The sequence below is a fragment of the Rhinoderma darwinii genome, chromosome 5 (genome assembly GCF_050947455.1).
Source record: "Rhinoderma darwinii isolate aRhiDar2 chromosome 5, aRhiDar2.hap1, whole genome shotgun sequence".
Taxonomy (NCBI): Eukaryota; Metazoa; Chordata; class Amphibia; order Anura; family Rhinodermatidae; genus Rhinoderma; species Rhinoderma darwinii.
The window spans coordinates 9,235,994-9,250,669 of NC_134691.1; the positions used below are offsets into that span (position 1 = coordinate 9,235,994).

General features: G+C 40.3%; 1 protein-coding gene across 1 annotated transcript in view; it reads left to right on the forward strand.

The window, feature by feature from the left end:
- COL22A1 (collagen type XXII alpha 1 chain) overlaps positions 1-14,676 on the forward strand; it is a 229,320-nt gene that overhangs the window by 43,197 nt on the left and 171,447 nt on the right. The window contains exons 8-9 of the mRNA XM_075827932.1: positions 442-504; positions 3,932-3,970. Coding sequence (XP_075684047.1) covers positions 442-504; positions 3,932-3,970 — 102 coding nt within the window. The remainder of the gene's footprint in view (positions 1-441; positions 505-3,931; positions 3,971-14,676) is intronic.

Below are 14,676 nucleotides of genomic sequence, written 5' to 3' on the forward strand. Positions count from 1 at the left end.
TAATGATAATAATAATAATAATAATAATGATAATAATAATAATATAATAGTAATAATAATAATAATAATAATAATAATAACAATAACGTGACTGGTATCAGATTTTATTTTATTCTAATATAACATTTTACTTTTCATTTTGGGATTATTTCCTTATTTTTTTTAAATCTTTTTTGGGGTTTCTGATTTTGACTGAATTACTGAAAATTAACCTATTAAAAAATGAATACAAAAAATTGTGTAGGAATTATTCTTATTATTATCATTATTATTTTTGCCAAAGACAAAACTTCCAAATTCATTTTATCAATGGTGCTGAAAATACATAAATAAGTAAATAAATAACCATCTGAAAAGAAACAATTTCCCATATGTGATGCATTACTTTAAAATGCCAATAAATCATCAATATTTCAATTTTTTTTTTACATTTTTCATAAGGGTGAAACTGGCAGAACTGGACCTATTGGGCCGTCAGGTTCAAAAGGAGAGAAAGGGGAGCCTGTAAGTATTGAAAATTATTATACTGTCATTTGTAGTTAACAGATTTCATACTATTGTTTTACTTATATATAGTGTTCCTACTAATTATAGTCGCACTTTGTCGTACTTTATGTTTAATTGGAACATCAACTGGATTTCAAGTTCACATATGGTTCAGTCATATTGGTTTCAGAAGATTTGTGTACTCTGTAGGCAGCTCAGACCAAATGTAGGTTAGCAAGAAGTAAGGGACAGATGAAAAGGAGTATAACTTCTGGATCAGACTACAGAGGGTTTGCTTGTAGTCTGTAACCATGGAGACACATAGGTCTGCATAGGAGCCGTATACACAAAACGGTCGATTTTTCATCAAGGCTATTTGCAAAAATTGTTGAAAGTGGACATACATTTTAACGTAGGGTCCCACTGTAAGGAGTGCAGTGTCTGTTCCTAATCTCTCTCTGTATTCCAGTAGTCCCAAATCTGTGGCTCTCCAGCAGTTGCATTAATAGAGGTTGTCAGAACATGCTGGGAGTTGTAGCTTTGCAACAGCTGGAGAGCCGCAAGTTGGAGACCTCTGCTGTATACTCAATAAAAGAGTTTTCTAGGTTTATGTTAATAAAGATTAATCACTACACTGTATAATTGATAAGTTAGGCAACTTTCTAACGTACAATGGCGGAAATGTAACAAAAAAGTTGCAAACCGCCCAAAAGTTGCAAAAATGTTGACTTTTGGACTATTCCCGCCTCTCTGACCATTTTTCTAAAAAGTTGGTAGAACTCAGCGTGAAGGGAGGGGCCACACCAGATCATCAGTGGCGCACGGACTGCCGAATACGCAACACATTTAGTAATACATTTGTTGCATCTTACTCCAGCTTGTTTCCTATAAAGACTGGAGTTTGAAACACCAGTCTTAATAAATTCCCTTTGTGTTACAATTCCTCACCATTTCTATGATATTTGTTTGCTGTCAGTGAATGAGAACACTCTAAGGGTATGTTCACACGTAGTCAACAAAAACGTCTGAAAATCCAGAGCTGTTTTCAAGGGAAAACAGACCCTGCTTTTCAGACGTTTTTTTACCAACTCGCATTTTTCGCGGCGTTTTTCTTGCCGTTTTCGCGCCGTTTTTTACGTCCGTTTTTGGAGCTGTTTTCATTGGAGTCTATGAGAAAACAGCTCCAAAAACGTCCAAAGAAGTGTCCTGCATATAATGTATATAAGTGTCCTGCATATAATGTATAGAAGTGTCCCGCATATAATGTATATAAGTGTCCTGCACTTCTTTTGACGAGGCTGTATTTTTACGCGTCGTCGTTTGACAGCTGTCAAACGACGACGCGTAAATAACAGGTCGTCTGCACAGTACGTCGGCAAACCCATTCAAATGAATGGGCAGATGTTTGCCGACGTATTGGAGCCGTATTTTCAGACGTAAAACGAGGCATAATACGCCTCGTATACGTCTGAAATTTGGCCGTGTGAACATACCCTTACATTCAGTTTGCAAACCCCAAACCTAGTCCTCCTCTCAGCTGAGAAGTATTGTATCCGGTCTGGACAATGCTCTGTGAGCAAAATACATCAGTAGCAACTGCACACAGCTCTCTGGCAGTTTGCTACAATGTATCAGTCTGGAGTCCAGGCTGTTTAGCTCACAGCATTGTCCAGACTGGATACAATTGTATCCACTTGTCAGCTAAGAGCAGGACTAAGTATATACAGATTTCCAGCCTTTGAATATAAACAAGAGTGTTCTCATTCACTGACAGCAAATAAATATCTTAAAAATAGTGAGAAATTAAAAGACACAAAGTATATTAGAAAGTTGAAGAACTTTCCATTTATACCGTGAATGAGCTTTATTTACATAAAACCAGAAAATCCTTTTAAAGGGTTTTCCATGTTCTGACAACTGATGACCTTATCCACTGGATAGGTCATCAATATCTGATCGGTGCAGGTCCAACCCCGCCCCGATTAGCTGATCTGGCTGCCTCCGGGCACCGGACTCTTTTGCTTTAATCACTGCATAGAACTGCGTCTCTGCTCCCATTCACTTGAAGTACTGAAGCTCGGCCGCTATTCTTTGACCGTAGCCATCTGCTTCCCGTAATATCGTCCGATGCCTGGATGCAGAGGCAGCAGCTGATTGGTGCGGGATCCGCACCAATGATATACTGGTGACCTATCCGGTGGATAGGTCATCAGTTGTCAGCACTAGGAAAATCCCTTTAAAACAGGTTGTTCTATGAACAAAATACATATAGAGTTCCCAGTAGACTTCTCCAAAGTATCATATCCACACAGTGCAGACTACAAACTCTTAGGCCCTGTTCACACCAAGTTTTTTTTTTTCCTTCTGGAATTTTGAGGCAGATTTTAACCTGCCTGCTCTTTCTTTGCCGCGTTTTTGGCAGCGTTTTTGTGGCGTTTTTCGCCCGCGGCCATTGAGTGCTGCGGGAAAAAATGCCACGATAAACACTTTCTCTGCCTAACATTGATTTCAAGGGGAGGTCATAGATGGAGCCGTGGGACGAAAGAGCATCTCGCTTTTTTCCCGCAAGCGTTTTTTTTCTAGAAAATCAATGGGAGGCAATTTTGGACGTTTTTGGGTGCGGTTTTCGATGCAGTTTCCGCATCAAAAACAGGGCCAAAAAACTTTATGTGAACTAGCCTTTATGAAGTTTAATTTCCGACAGTCATCAGTGATGTAACTTGTAAATCCTGGGCCCCAATGCAAAATTTGTAACAGACCCTCCTCCCCATCTATTATGTGCAATTTATAATACTGGTGTCTTCTTATGTGGCAGAAGGTTCTTTGGACCCCTCATGCTCTGTGGCTTGGGTGCGACTGCTACCTCTGAACCCCTTATAGCTACACCCCTGGTCATGATGAACTTCTGGACATGCTAAAGAAATCTAGGCACCAAACCCAATGGAAATAATCTCTTTGCTTACATTTTAAAGCACCTATGGCATTCTGAGGGTTGGAGAAGGAACCCCCTCCTCAACCAGTATAGAAACCTCCCAACCATTCAGTATTGTATTTTCACCGAGCACCTATAGAGGTGGGAGTATAGAAAAACCCTCCTTTCTACGTGTCAATCACATGGTCAGCCACATCAATGGGGCTTGAGAGCAACAGGTTGGGACCCACTGTAATATAGCAACTGTTACCCCTTTTTACTGGTGACAATTTTATCTTCTACATTAAATTAATAGGAGGTTGTCACAGCCACGCCCCAAATACTAACATTGCTGATTAGCTATATAATCTTGTTCAAAGCCTTGACCCAAAACACCGCATGTAGACATTTTAATTTTACTTGATTTTCCCTGGATCTATTAGAACAGCTAGAATGTTTTTTTATTATTTTTTTTATTTTATTAAGAAATAAAAAAAAAAAAGTTTTCTCAAGTTCTTTATATTTATATTACAGGGAAGAGTCATTTCAACTAAAGCAGAGAAAGGTGATCAGGTAAGCCATTATGTCAATGTACAGAGAGATGACAATAATTTACAATATTTCAGACTTTAGGGACTTGGGATCACTGGAAATTGCATTTTGTTGTAAATGTAAAAGTCTAAATTTTATTACCTACACATGGGGTCTTTAGAGCGTTCTCATATCCCAAAGACCAACCATAAACATGATTAGGTTACGGATAAAATGCTATTGCTGTATGTTTGAACACTTTATACTTTCAAGTGACTCACAAGATCTTTTGGATGGTGTCAGCAAGAACTCTGGACCACCAGTGTAATGGATTAATGGACCTTTATTGAATGTATAAACCTAGGAACACAGCGCACCTATATACAGTCAGTAGACATTCACTTTGGGTAATACCATATGTTGCCTAACATAACTCAGTATGAGAATGACCTGGGGTGTCCTCAGGTCATTCCCCTACTGATATTTGTTCTACCACCAGTTGTTACTTTGCATTAAGCTAATGAGATAAATGAGATTTTGACACTGTTATTACGCCAGATATCCGGGGTAATATCTCACACTGTCAATGTAGTTCCCAGTCCATATATAATACAAAGAATGCTCAATAAAAACGAAATACTCAATAACTCAATACTCAATAAAAACTCAATAGAAACTAAAATGAAAGAACAATCACATGGCACTGTATAGTGTAACCCGTAGCCTGAGGATCAGTAAAAATCATAAAACTGGCTTATATGGAATAGCAGTGGTGAAACAGCCCGGGAAGTAATTTTAAAGAGAACCTGTCACCTGCCCAAAAAACTGCAGCTGACATCTCAGTTAGATTGCAGATGCCTCAAAGATTCTGCCACTTTTTGGATTTTTCTTCTAGCCCCCACCGTTGCTGAGATATCGGTGACGTAAGTTTTGGTGTACAAAAAGGTCTTTGACTGTCAAGTGGGCGGGTAAGACCTGTCACTTGATAAGAGGTAACCGCCCACTTGGCAGTCAAAGGCCTCATTTGCATATCGGACACCAGAACTAATGGCTCTGATATCTCAGGAACGGCGGGGGCTAGAAGAAAAGAATAAAAACCATCAGAATCTGTGAGGTGCCTGCAATCTAACTGAGATGGCGGCTGCAGTTTTTCAGTTCTATGTTACTTAAAGTGTAGCTAAACGTTTGACAAACTTCTGACATGTCATGGTGACATGTCGGAAGTTTTGATTGGTGGGGGTCTGAGCTACGGCTGCTATAGCGGTAGTTACGCCACTGGTTGGCATGGCAGCCAGGGGCCTAATGAAGGCCCCCAGGTCTGCCTTCACTCTGCCTCTGTTAAGCAGTGCCTCCGACATGGCTTAACAGAAGCCTGTAAGAATGACAATATACTGCAATACATTAGCATTGCAGTGTATTGTACCAGTGATCCAACGATCGCTGGTTCAAGTCCCCTAGGGGGGCTAATAAAATATGTAAAAAATAAGTTTAATAACGTTTTTAATAGTGAAAAAAAAAGTTTCAAAATGAAAAGTTAAAAAAGTTGTATGTACTAAAAAATGGTGCCAATAAATCGAGATCTCCTCTCGCAAACAATAAGCCCTTACACCGCTCAATCCATACAAAAATAAAAAAGTTCTGGCTCTCAGAATGTGGTAAAACAAAACGATTTTTTTTAACAAATGTTTTTTTCTTTGTAAAAGTAGTAAAATATAAAAAAAACCTCTATAAATTTGGTATCACCGTAATTGTATTGAGTTGCAGAATAAGGGTAAGTTGTCGTTTTTACCGTATGGTGAAAGGCGTAAAAACGAACGCCATAAAACAATGGAGGAATCACAGTTTTTTCCAATTTCAGCCCGAAAATATTTTTTTGCCGTTCCCCAGTACATTATATGGTACTATAAATGGTGCCAATAGAAACAAGAAATTCCTCCTGCAAAAATAAGTCCTCACACCGCTCTATTGACGGAAAAAAAAACACAAAAAATTTTATCGCTCTTGGAAGGCGGAGAGTGAAAAACAAAAATCAAAAATGGAAAAATGGCTCAGTCCTTAAGGGGTTAAGCACTTAAGAAGTTGACCATGTTCCAACCCACAAATCCTGGCCCTGAAGATTACTGCTGAGTTCCCATCATAATTATAGGTCTCATTAGACTCATAAAACAAATGTAAAATTGACACCTGTTGGGTTAATGAGAAGGATATTTTTACCGAGTTTCTCGCGCATTTCGACTTGCACCTGTAACCAATTAACAGCTATTTAGAAAATTATTTTCAAGGTAGAAGTTTTTTTTCTCCAACACATTTACATAATTTTTTTGGCAGGTAAAATTGTCACCTACACTTCCCAAACTTTTACGGTGAACTCCGTACAGATATGCATTGTGGTCTTCGGACCTGATTGACTTATAAAGGGATCCATCGGGTTCCATAGTTTTGATATGAAGAATAGTGCAACAAATCTAACGGAATCTGCGATGACAACTCCAAATGGAGCAGATGTGAACAGAGCCCTAGTCTAAATGACGGCAAATTGGTTTTACTGTAGTGGACATATGGAAGACATTAAAGAGACTCTGTCTATTTTCTGTATGGATTAGGTTACCCTTATGAACGGGGGTGGCGCCAAGGCACAGCAAGTTCGGGCCCAGTGGAGGAAGTAGGGCCCAATGCTGGTCCCTGCTCTACATTTACTGATCGTTTCGTTTGTCTTACACTGGACAGTAGGAGAAGCTTCTGTGTCCCTACATCCTTGAGGAAGGAGACGGTGCTCAAGGGATGTCCCTATACATTTATTCATTTTCAGCCTCTTCTTGTACCAGGTCTCTGTTGGCTCTCAAGCTCAGGACCTTCTGTATAGGAGACTCAAATACTAAGGCCCTGTTCACACTGAGTTTTTTTTGCATGCAGATAATTCTGCCTCAAAATTCCGTTTGTCAGGTTTTTCGCAGAATTTTTCGCCTGCGGCCATTGAGCGCTCCAGGCAAAAAACGCAGTGAAAAACGCTTTCTCTGCTTCCCATTGATGTCAATTGGAGGTCAAAGATGGAAACGCCCGAAGAAAGAGCATGTTGCTTCTTTTTCCCGCAAGATTGTTTTTCCGCCTCCCATTGATTTAAATTGTTTTCGGAAGTTTTTTGGCGCATTTTCCGATGCTAATACATTAGTATTGCAGTATATCGTGCAAGAGATCCAACGATCACTGGTTCAAGTCCCCTACCACTCTTTTCCCATTTTTTCCCCTGAAGTAATGTTTAAAAAAATAAACATAACTGGTATCGCTGTGTAGGTAAAAGTCCAAACCAGCACAATATAACATTATTTAACCCACACGGTGAACACAGTAATGGCATGTTCAGACGTGGCGGAATTGCAGTGGAATTCTCCAGCGGCCGTTTTTTACATTTGTTTCAATACATTTTTAGGAAAGTCAGTTCAGACGTTGCGGTAAAGTCCGCTGCGGACCATAGGCTGAGGTGCGGAATTTCCCCTCCGCAGCATGCGCTGTCTGTTGCGGAGAAAAAGCGGAATTTCACTGCGGATTTCAGCCTTTGCAATGCAAACACTGAAATCTGTGGCAAGTCCGCTGTGTTTTCTGCAACGTCTGAATTACCTGTCAAATATGCAAATGTTGGTGCAGATTCGTTGCGTAATTCCCCCAAATCTGCACCAACATTTGCAGCGGAAAAATTCCGCCACGTCTGGCCGTGCCCTTAAAAAAAAAAATGAAACCGCGAGAATCGTTGTTTTTTTCATCACCTCCTTTCCCACAAAAAAATTTAATAAAAGTGATCAAAAAGTTATTTGCACCCAAAAATGGAACCCATATAAACTACAGCCCATCCTGCAAAAAACAAGCCCTCAAATCATTTGTTTTTTTTTCCTTCTTAGGGCAAAGCCACACGTGGCGGAATTGCTCTTGAATTCCGCTGCGGACACTCCGCAGCGTTAATCCGCAGCGGAGCCGTTTCTCCATTGCCTTCCACTTCTTTTTAGTAGGCTTCGTTTAGACATGGCTGAAAATTCCGCTGCGGAGCATAGGCTGCGGTGCGGAATTTGGTGTCCGCAGCATACAATGGATGTTGCGGACCAGTGGCGGACTGGTTGCGGACTCATTGCGGAAGTTCTCCATTGACTTCAATGGAGATTCTAAATTCCGCAATGAAGTCCGCAGATGTCATGCACATGTTATGTGTGCTGCGGATGCGTCTTGCTTTTTTGACATGACATTTCTTCATTCCTGCTGGACCTATGTATTTCTAGGTCTACAGCCAGACTGAGGAAGTCAATGGGGCTCCCGTAATTACGGGAGCGTTGCTAGGAGACATCAGTAAATAGTCACTGTCCAGGGTGCTGAAAGAGTTAAGCGATCGGCAGTAACTGTTTCTGCACCCTGGACAGTGACTACCGATCCCAATATACAGCAACCTGTAAAAAAAATAGAAGTTCATACTTACCGAGAACTCCCTGCTTCTGTCTCCAGTCCGGCTTCCCAGGATGACGTTTCAGTCTAAGTGACGGCTGCAGCCAATCACAGGCTGCAGCGGTCACATGGACTGCCGCGTCATCTAGGGAGGTCGGGCTGGATGCCGAAAGTGGGACGCGTCACAAAGACAACGGCCGGTAAGTATGAAATTCTTTTACTTTCACTAGGGAAAGTGCTGTCCCTTCTCTCTATCCTGCACTGATAGAGAGAAGGGAAGCACTTTTACCGCAGTACGCAGCAGCTAGTCCGCATCAATTTACTGCACATTTTGGGCAGATCCGCCGCAGAACCTGCAACGCAGATTGATGCGGACAGCTGCGGAGGAAAACCGCCACGTGGGGCCATGCCCTTATACTGCCCCCTATGTACAAGAATATAACTACTATAATACTGCCCCTATATACAATAATATAACTACTATAATACTGCCTCCTTTGCATAAGACCATAACTACTATAATACTGCCCCCTATATACAAGAATATAACTACCATAATACTGCTCCTATATACAGGAATATAACTACTATAAGACTGCCCCTATGTACAATAATATAACTACTATAATACTGCCCCCTATATTCAAGAATATAACCACTATAATACTGCCCCTATATACAAAGATATAACTACTATAATACTGCCCCTATGTACAAGAATATAACTACTATAAGGGTATGTGCACACACACTAATTACGTCCGTAATTGACGGACGTATTTCGGCCGCAAGTCCCGGACCGAACACAGTGCAAGGAGCCGGGCTCCTAGCATCATACTTATGTACGACGCTAGGAGTCCCTGCCTTGCTGCAGGACAACTGTCCCGTAGTATAATCATGATTACAGTACGGGACAGTTGTCCTGCAGCAAGGCAGGGACTCCTAGCGTCGTACATAAGTATGATGCTAGGAGCCCGGCTCCCTGCACTGTGTTCGGTCCTGGACTTGCGGCCGAAATACGTCCGTCAATTACGGACGTAGTTAGTGTGTGTGCACATACCCTCATACTGCTACTATGTACAATCATATAACTACTATAATACTGCTCCTATATACAAGAATATAACTACTATAATACTGCCCCTATATACAAGAATATAACTACTATAATACTGCCCCTATATACAAGAATATAACTACTATAATACTGCCCACTATATACAAGAATATAACTACTATAATACTGCCTCCTATATACAAGAATATAACTACTATAATACTGCCTCCTATATACAAGAATACAACTACTATAATACTGCTCCCTATATACAAAAATATAACTACTATAATACTGCCTCCTATATATAAGAATATAACTACTATAATACTGCTCCTATATACAAGAATATATCTACTATAATACTGCTCCTATATACAAGAATATAACTACTATAATACTGCTCCCTATATACAAGAATATAACTACTATAATACTCCCCCTATATACAAGAATATAACTACTATAATACTGCCCCCTATTTACAGGAATATAACTACTATAATACTCCCCCTATATACAAGAATATAACTACTATAATACTGCCCCCTATATACAGGAATATAACTACTATAACACTGCCCCTATATACAAGAATATAACTACTATAATACTGCTCTCTATATACAAGAATAGAACTACTATAATACTACTCCCTATATACAAGAATATAACTACTATAATACTGCCGCCTATATACAAGAATATAACTACTATAATACTGCCCCTATATACAAGAATATAACTACTATAATACTGCCCCTATATACAAGAATATAACTACTATAATACTGCCTCTATGTACAAGAATATAACTACTATAATACTAACTCCTATATACAAGAATATAACTACTATAATACTGCCCCTATATACAAGAATATAACTACTATAATACTGTTCCTATATACAAGAATATAACTACTATAATACTGCCTCCTATATACAAGAATATAACTACTATAATACTGCCCCTATATACAAGAATATAAATACTATAATACTGTTCCTATATTCAAGAATATAACTACTATAATTATCTTTTTTATTTAAAAACTTGCAACAAAATATTACAATACCTTTGCAATACACTCATAACAGAAAAAGAAACTAAACGTATGTCTCTTAATAACATCACAATCATTAAACAAACCATAATATATGAATATTACTCCAGTATAGATTGTTTCAACTATTTTTCATGATATTATTCTAGACAGTATTACAGGAGAGTTCTTCTTTATTGGTGACCGGGCAGCATCGCGCACACCACAGATGGGACACGGTCACCACATTTATGACATATAGTAAACCTCTATGATATAAACGGAGTTCGGGCTGGAAGTCTCCATACAGCAGCTGAGAGTTTCACTGTCCCACTAGATGTGGTGACTGCAGGGACACTGCAGGGACATTACTCTGTAGAAAAGTCTCTTGTATAAAGATGACATTGGTTTTGTCGTCAGACAGACGCTGGAATATCGCCTGCCACCTGCTCCTATTCTTCACACTGTTCACATTAATAGAGGTGATTTTCAGCCTCATCCTGGTTACATGTCTTTCCTACTTTTTTTTTCCTTCTTCCACTACTATGTCCCGTTACACCCCATCTTTTGGTAGACATTGGGGGGTCAGCAGCTTCATACTGATGTTCGTTGTCTGGGATGTGTGAGGAGACTTGCTCCATCTCTGCTTCTTCTTCCTGGTCATCTTCTCCCAGCGCATAGTAACGTCCCCCAGTTATCACCAGCACTGGAGAATCCGGTGATTTCTTTGCTGCAGTGATTTTTTTCCTAGGACAATCGACTAATTTACTTCCCCTTTTAACCGTCTGAAATCCCTCCTCATCCATACTGGTCACTGCGGCTGGATCAGCTGGTTCCTTACTGGTCGCTGCGGCTGGCCCAGCTGGTTTTTTACTGGTCGCTGCGGCTGGATCAGCTGGTTCCTTACTGGTGTTGGGCAGATGTTTAGATGTTTTGGTGACAGAGTGACTGGATATTTTGCTTTTAGAATGACCTCTATTTTCAGTGGCTGGTGACACTTGTGCAGCATCCACAGGTGATACATTCGTCTCTGGAGCAGGGTCTCTGGTACTTCGGCTCACATCATCGCTGGGACTTCCAGGTTCTGGGGTTGTATCTACACATATGGAGACATCCTCCTGCTATTCCTCCATGGCTCCTTTAAAGGTTTCCTCTTTATTATGTTCTGCATGCGGACACTCCCGGAATGTATGTCCAGGTCCCAAGCACAGGTTACAGATGACAGGTCCTGTACATTCGTCCTTCACATGCCCAAACTGACCACATAGTGAGCACTTAATACGGGAACAGTTGAATGCCAGGTGTCTGCCCCCACATCTATGGCACCGTCGCGGTTGACCAGGGTAGTAACATATGTCTCTCTCCGAGCCCAGGTAGAAGGAGTGCGGCAGATGTCTGGTCACTCCATTCTCCTGAACTAACTGAATCTTGACAGAATATCCTCCATTCCAGATCTCCTCCTCATCATAGATCTTTGTTGGCAGTCTCTTCACTTCACAATATCTGCTCAACCAGTGCTGCAAATCTGCCAGAGCCACCACCTCAGAATGGAAAAGAACGGTTGCGGTGACTACCTGGGGTTTAGTCAGCTGGATGACATGTAGATGCTCCCACATCGCGTGCTCCTTTGTATCGTTATAAATACTCCAGAATAAGTCTAGACTATATTGCAACTTGAAACTGATGTCATAATTCCTGCTGGAGGGAACGTGGATCAGAGCGAACACCTCAGAAGCTTTAAACTTCATAAACTCCTTCAACAAAACTTTCCCAATGTAGAGTCTGGAGGGGAGGTTTTCCTCTGGTCCTGAGTACCTGATTCTGACCGCGTTCCTCCTCTGAGGTGTGGGGTTAGTCGGTCTTGTGACGCTGGAGAACAGTCTCCTGTACTGAGGTCTGTCAGCAGGTGGGTCAGGACTGGACCTCTCCTCAGCTGATTGTTCTGCAGATCCTCCTGTGTCTGCTCCTGATCGCTGTGTATCCTGCACTCCATTCACTGACACTGCGGATGGCTGAACCTCCAGAACAGGGTCTGCAATGTCCTCCTCAGCCTGTGCCGCTGGTTCATCAGATATCAGACTGTCAATCACCGCGCTGAGCGAGGTCTCACTTACAATGTCAGTATATGCGGCACTTTCTTGCTCACTCCCAGGAGTGCCACTCGCATTCACTTCATCAGTACTGCACATAGAGTCTACTGCAGTTAACCCCTCGTCAGCTGGCACAGATTTCTCTGCAGCTTTAGCAGCAGCATTTTTGTTGACTGATTGCACAGACCTCACACATGATGGGAGTTGTGATCCTCCAGCCACTGCACACTCATATCTTCCAGGGTTTCCCTGCTCCACAATATTATACACAGTCTTATAGTCAGTGTCTTTTTTTGCAATGATATTTTTTCTCTTCACAGTTTGGGCTCTGGTCTCCCTTTTATTCTCCATTGCCCGGTTCTTTATTTTGGGTACTGTGCATGATTCTTTCTGCAATCTCTCCTTCAATATCACCAGCTCACGTGTGCAAACATCCAGACACTCACATTTCATCAGCTTTGCCTTTGGATCAGTCTCTTGGTTAATTTCTGTTCTCAATTTGCGAACTTGCATTTCCATTTTAAAGATATTTTTCTTTGTCATTTTTGTGCACAATTCACCAACATCATGAGATTCAGTTGACTCACGAGCCACCATTTCCAGATCATCATCTCCACCATCTCCATGCTGCAGGCCAAACTCCAGACTCTGGGATTTCCCAGGATCATCAGCCCAGGACCCCTCCCCTCCACCTGGGTCAGAAGCCATGCATAGTCCTAACAGGGAGCTCACAAGCACACGTCTATCCTCTCCTATGGACAAGAATAGAACTACTATAATACTGCCCCTATATACAAGAATATAACTACTATAATACTGCCCCCTATATACAAGAATATAACTACTATAATATTGCCCCCTATATACAAGAATATAACTACTATAATACTGCTCCTATATACAAGAATATAACTACTATAATACTGCTCCTATATACAAGAATATAACTATTATAATACTGTCCCCTATATACAAGAATATAATTACTCTAATACTGCCACCTATATACAAGGATATAACTACTATAATACTGTCCCTATATACAAGGATATAACTACTATAATACTGTCCCTATATACAAGAATATAACGACTATAATACTGCCCCCTATATACAAGAATATAACTACTATAATACTTCTCCCTATATACATGAATATAACGACTTAAATACTGCCCCCTATATACAAGAATATAACTGCTATAATACTGCCCCTATATACAAGATTATAATTACTATAATACTGCTCCTATATACAAGAATATAACTATTATAATACTGTCCCCTATATACAAGAATATAATTACTCTAATACTGCCACCTATATACAAGGATATAACTACTATAATACTGCCCCTATATACAAGACTATACCTACTATAATACTGCCTATAGAATACACAAACATAAGGACTATAATACTGCTCCTATATACAAGAATATACCTACTATAATACTGCCTCCTATGCATAAGACCATAACTACTATAATACTGCCCCCTATATACAAGAATATAACTACTATAATACTGCTCCTATATACAGGAATATAACTACTATAATACTGCTCCTATATACAGGAATATAACTACTATAATACTGCCCCCTATGTTTAAGAATATAACTACTATAATACTGCCTTCTATGTACAAGAATATAACTACTATAATACTGCCCCTATATACAAGAATATAACTACTATAATACTGCCCCTATATACAAGAATATAACTATTTTACACCGTGTTCCAAATTATTATGCACATTGGATTTAAGTGTCATAAACATTTAATTATTCGTTTTTCAATTAAACTCATGGATGGTATTGTGTCTAAGGCTGGGTTCACACGACCTATTTTCAGGCGTAAACGAGGCGTATTATGCCTCGTTTTACGCCTGAAAATAGGGCTACAATACGTCGGCAAACATCTGCCCATTCATTTGAATGGGTTTGCCGACGTACTGTGCAGACGACCTGTAATTTACGCGTCATCGTTTGACAGCTGTCAAACGACGACGCGTAAATTGACTGCCTCGGCAAAGAAGTGCAGGGCACTTCTTTGCCACGTAATTTGAGCCGTTCTTCATTGAACTCAATGAAGAGCAGCTCAAGATATACGAGCATCACAGAC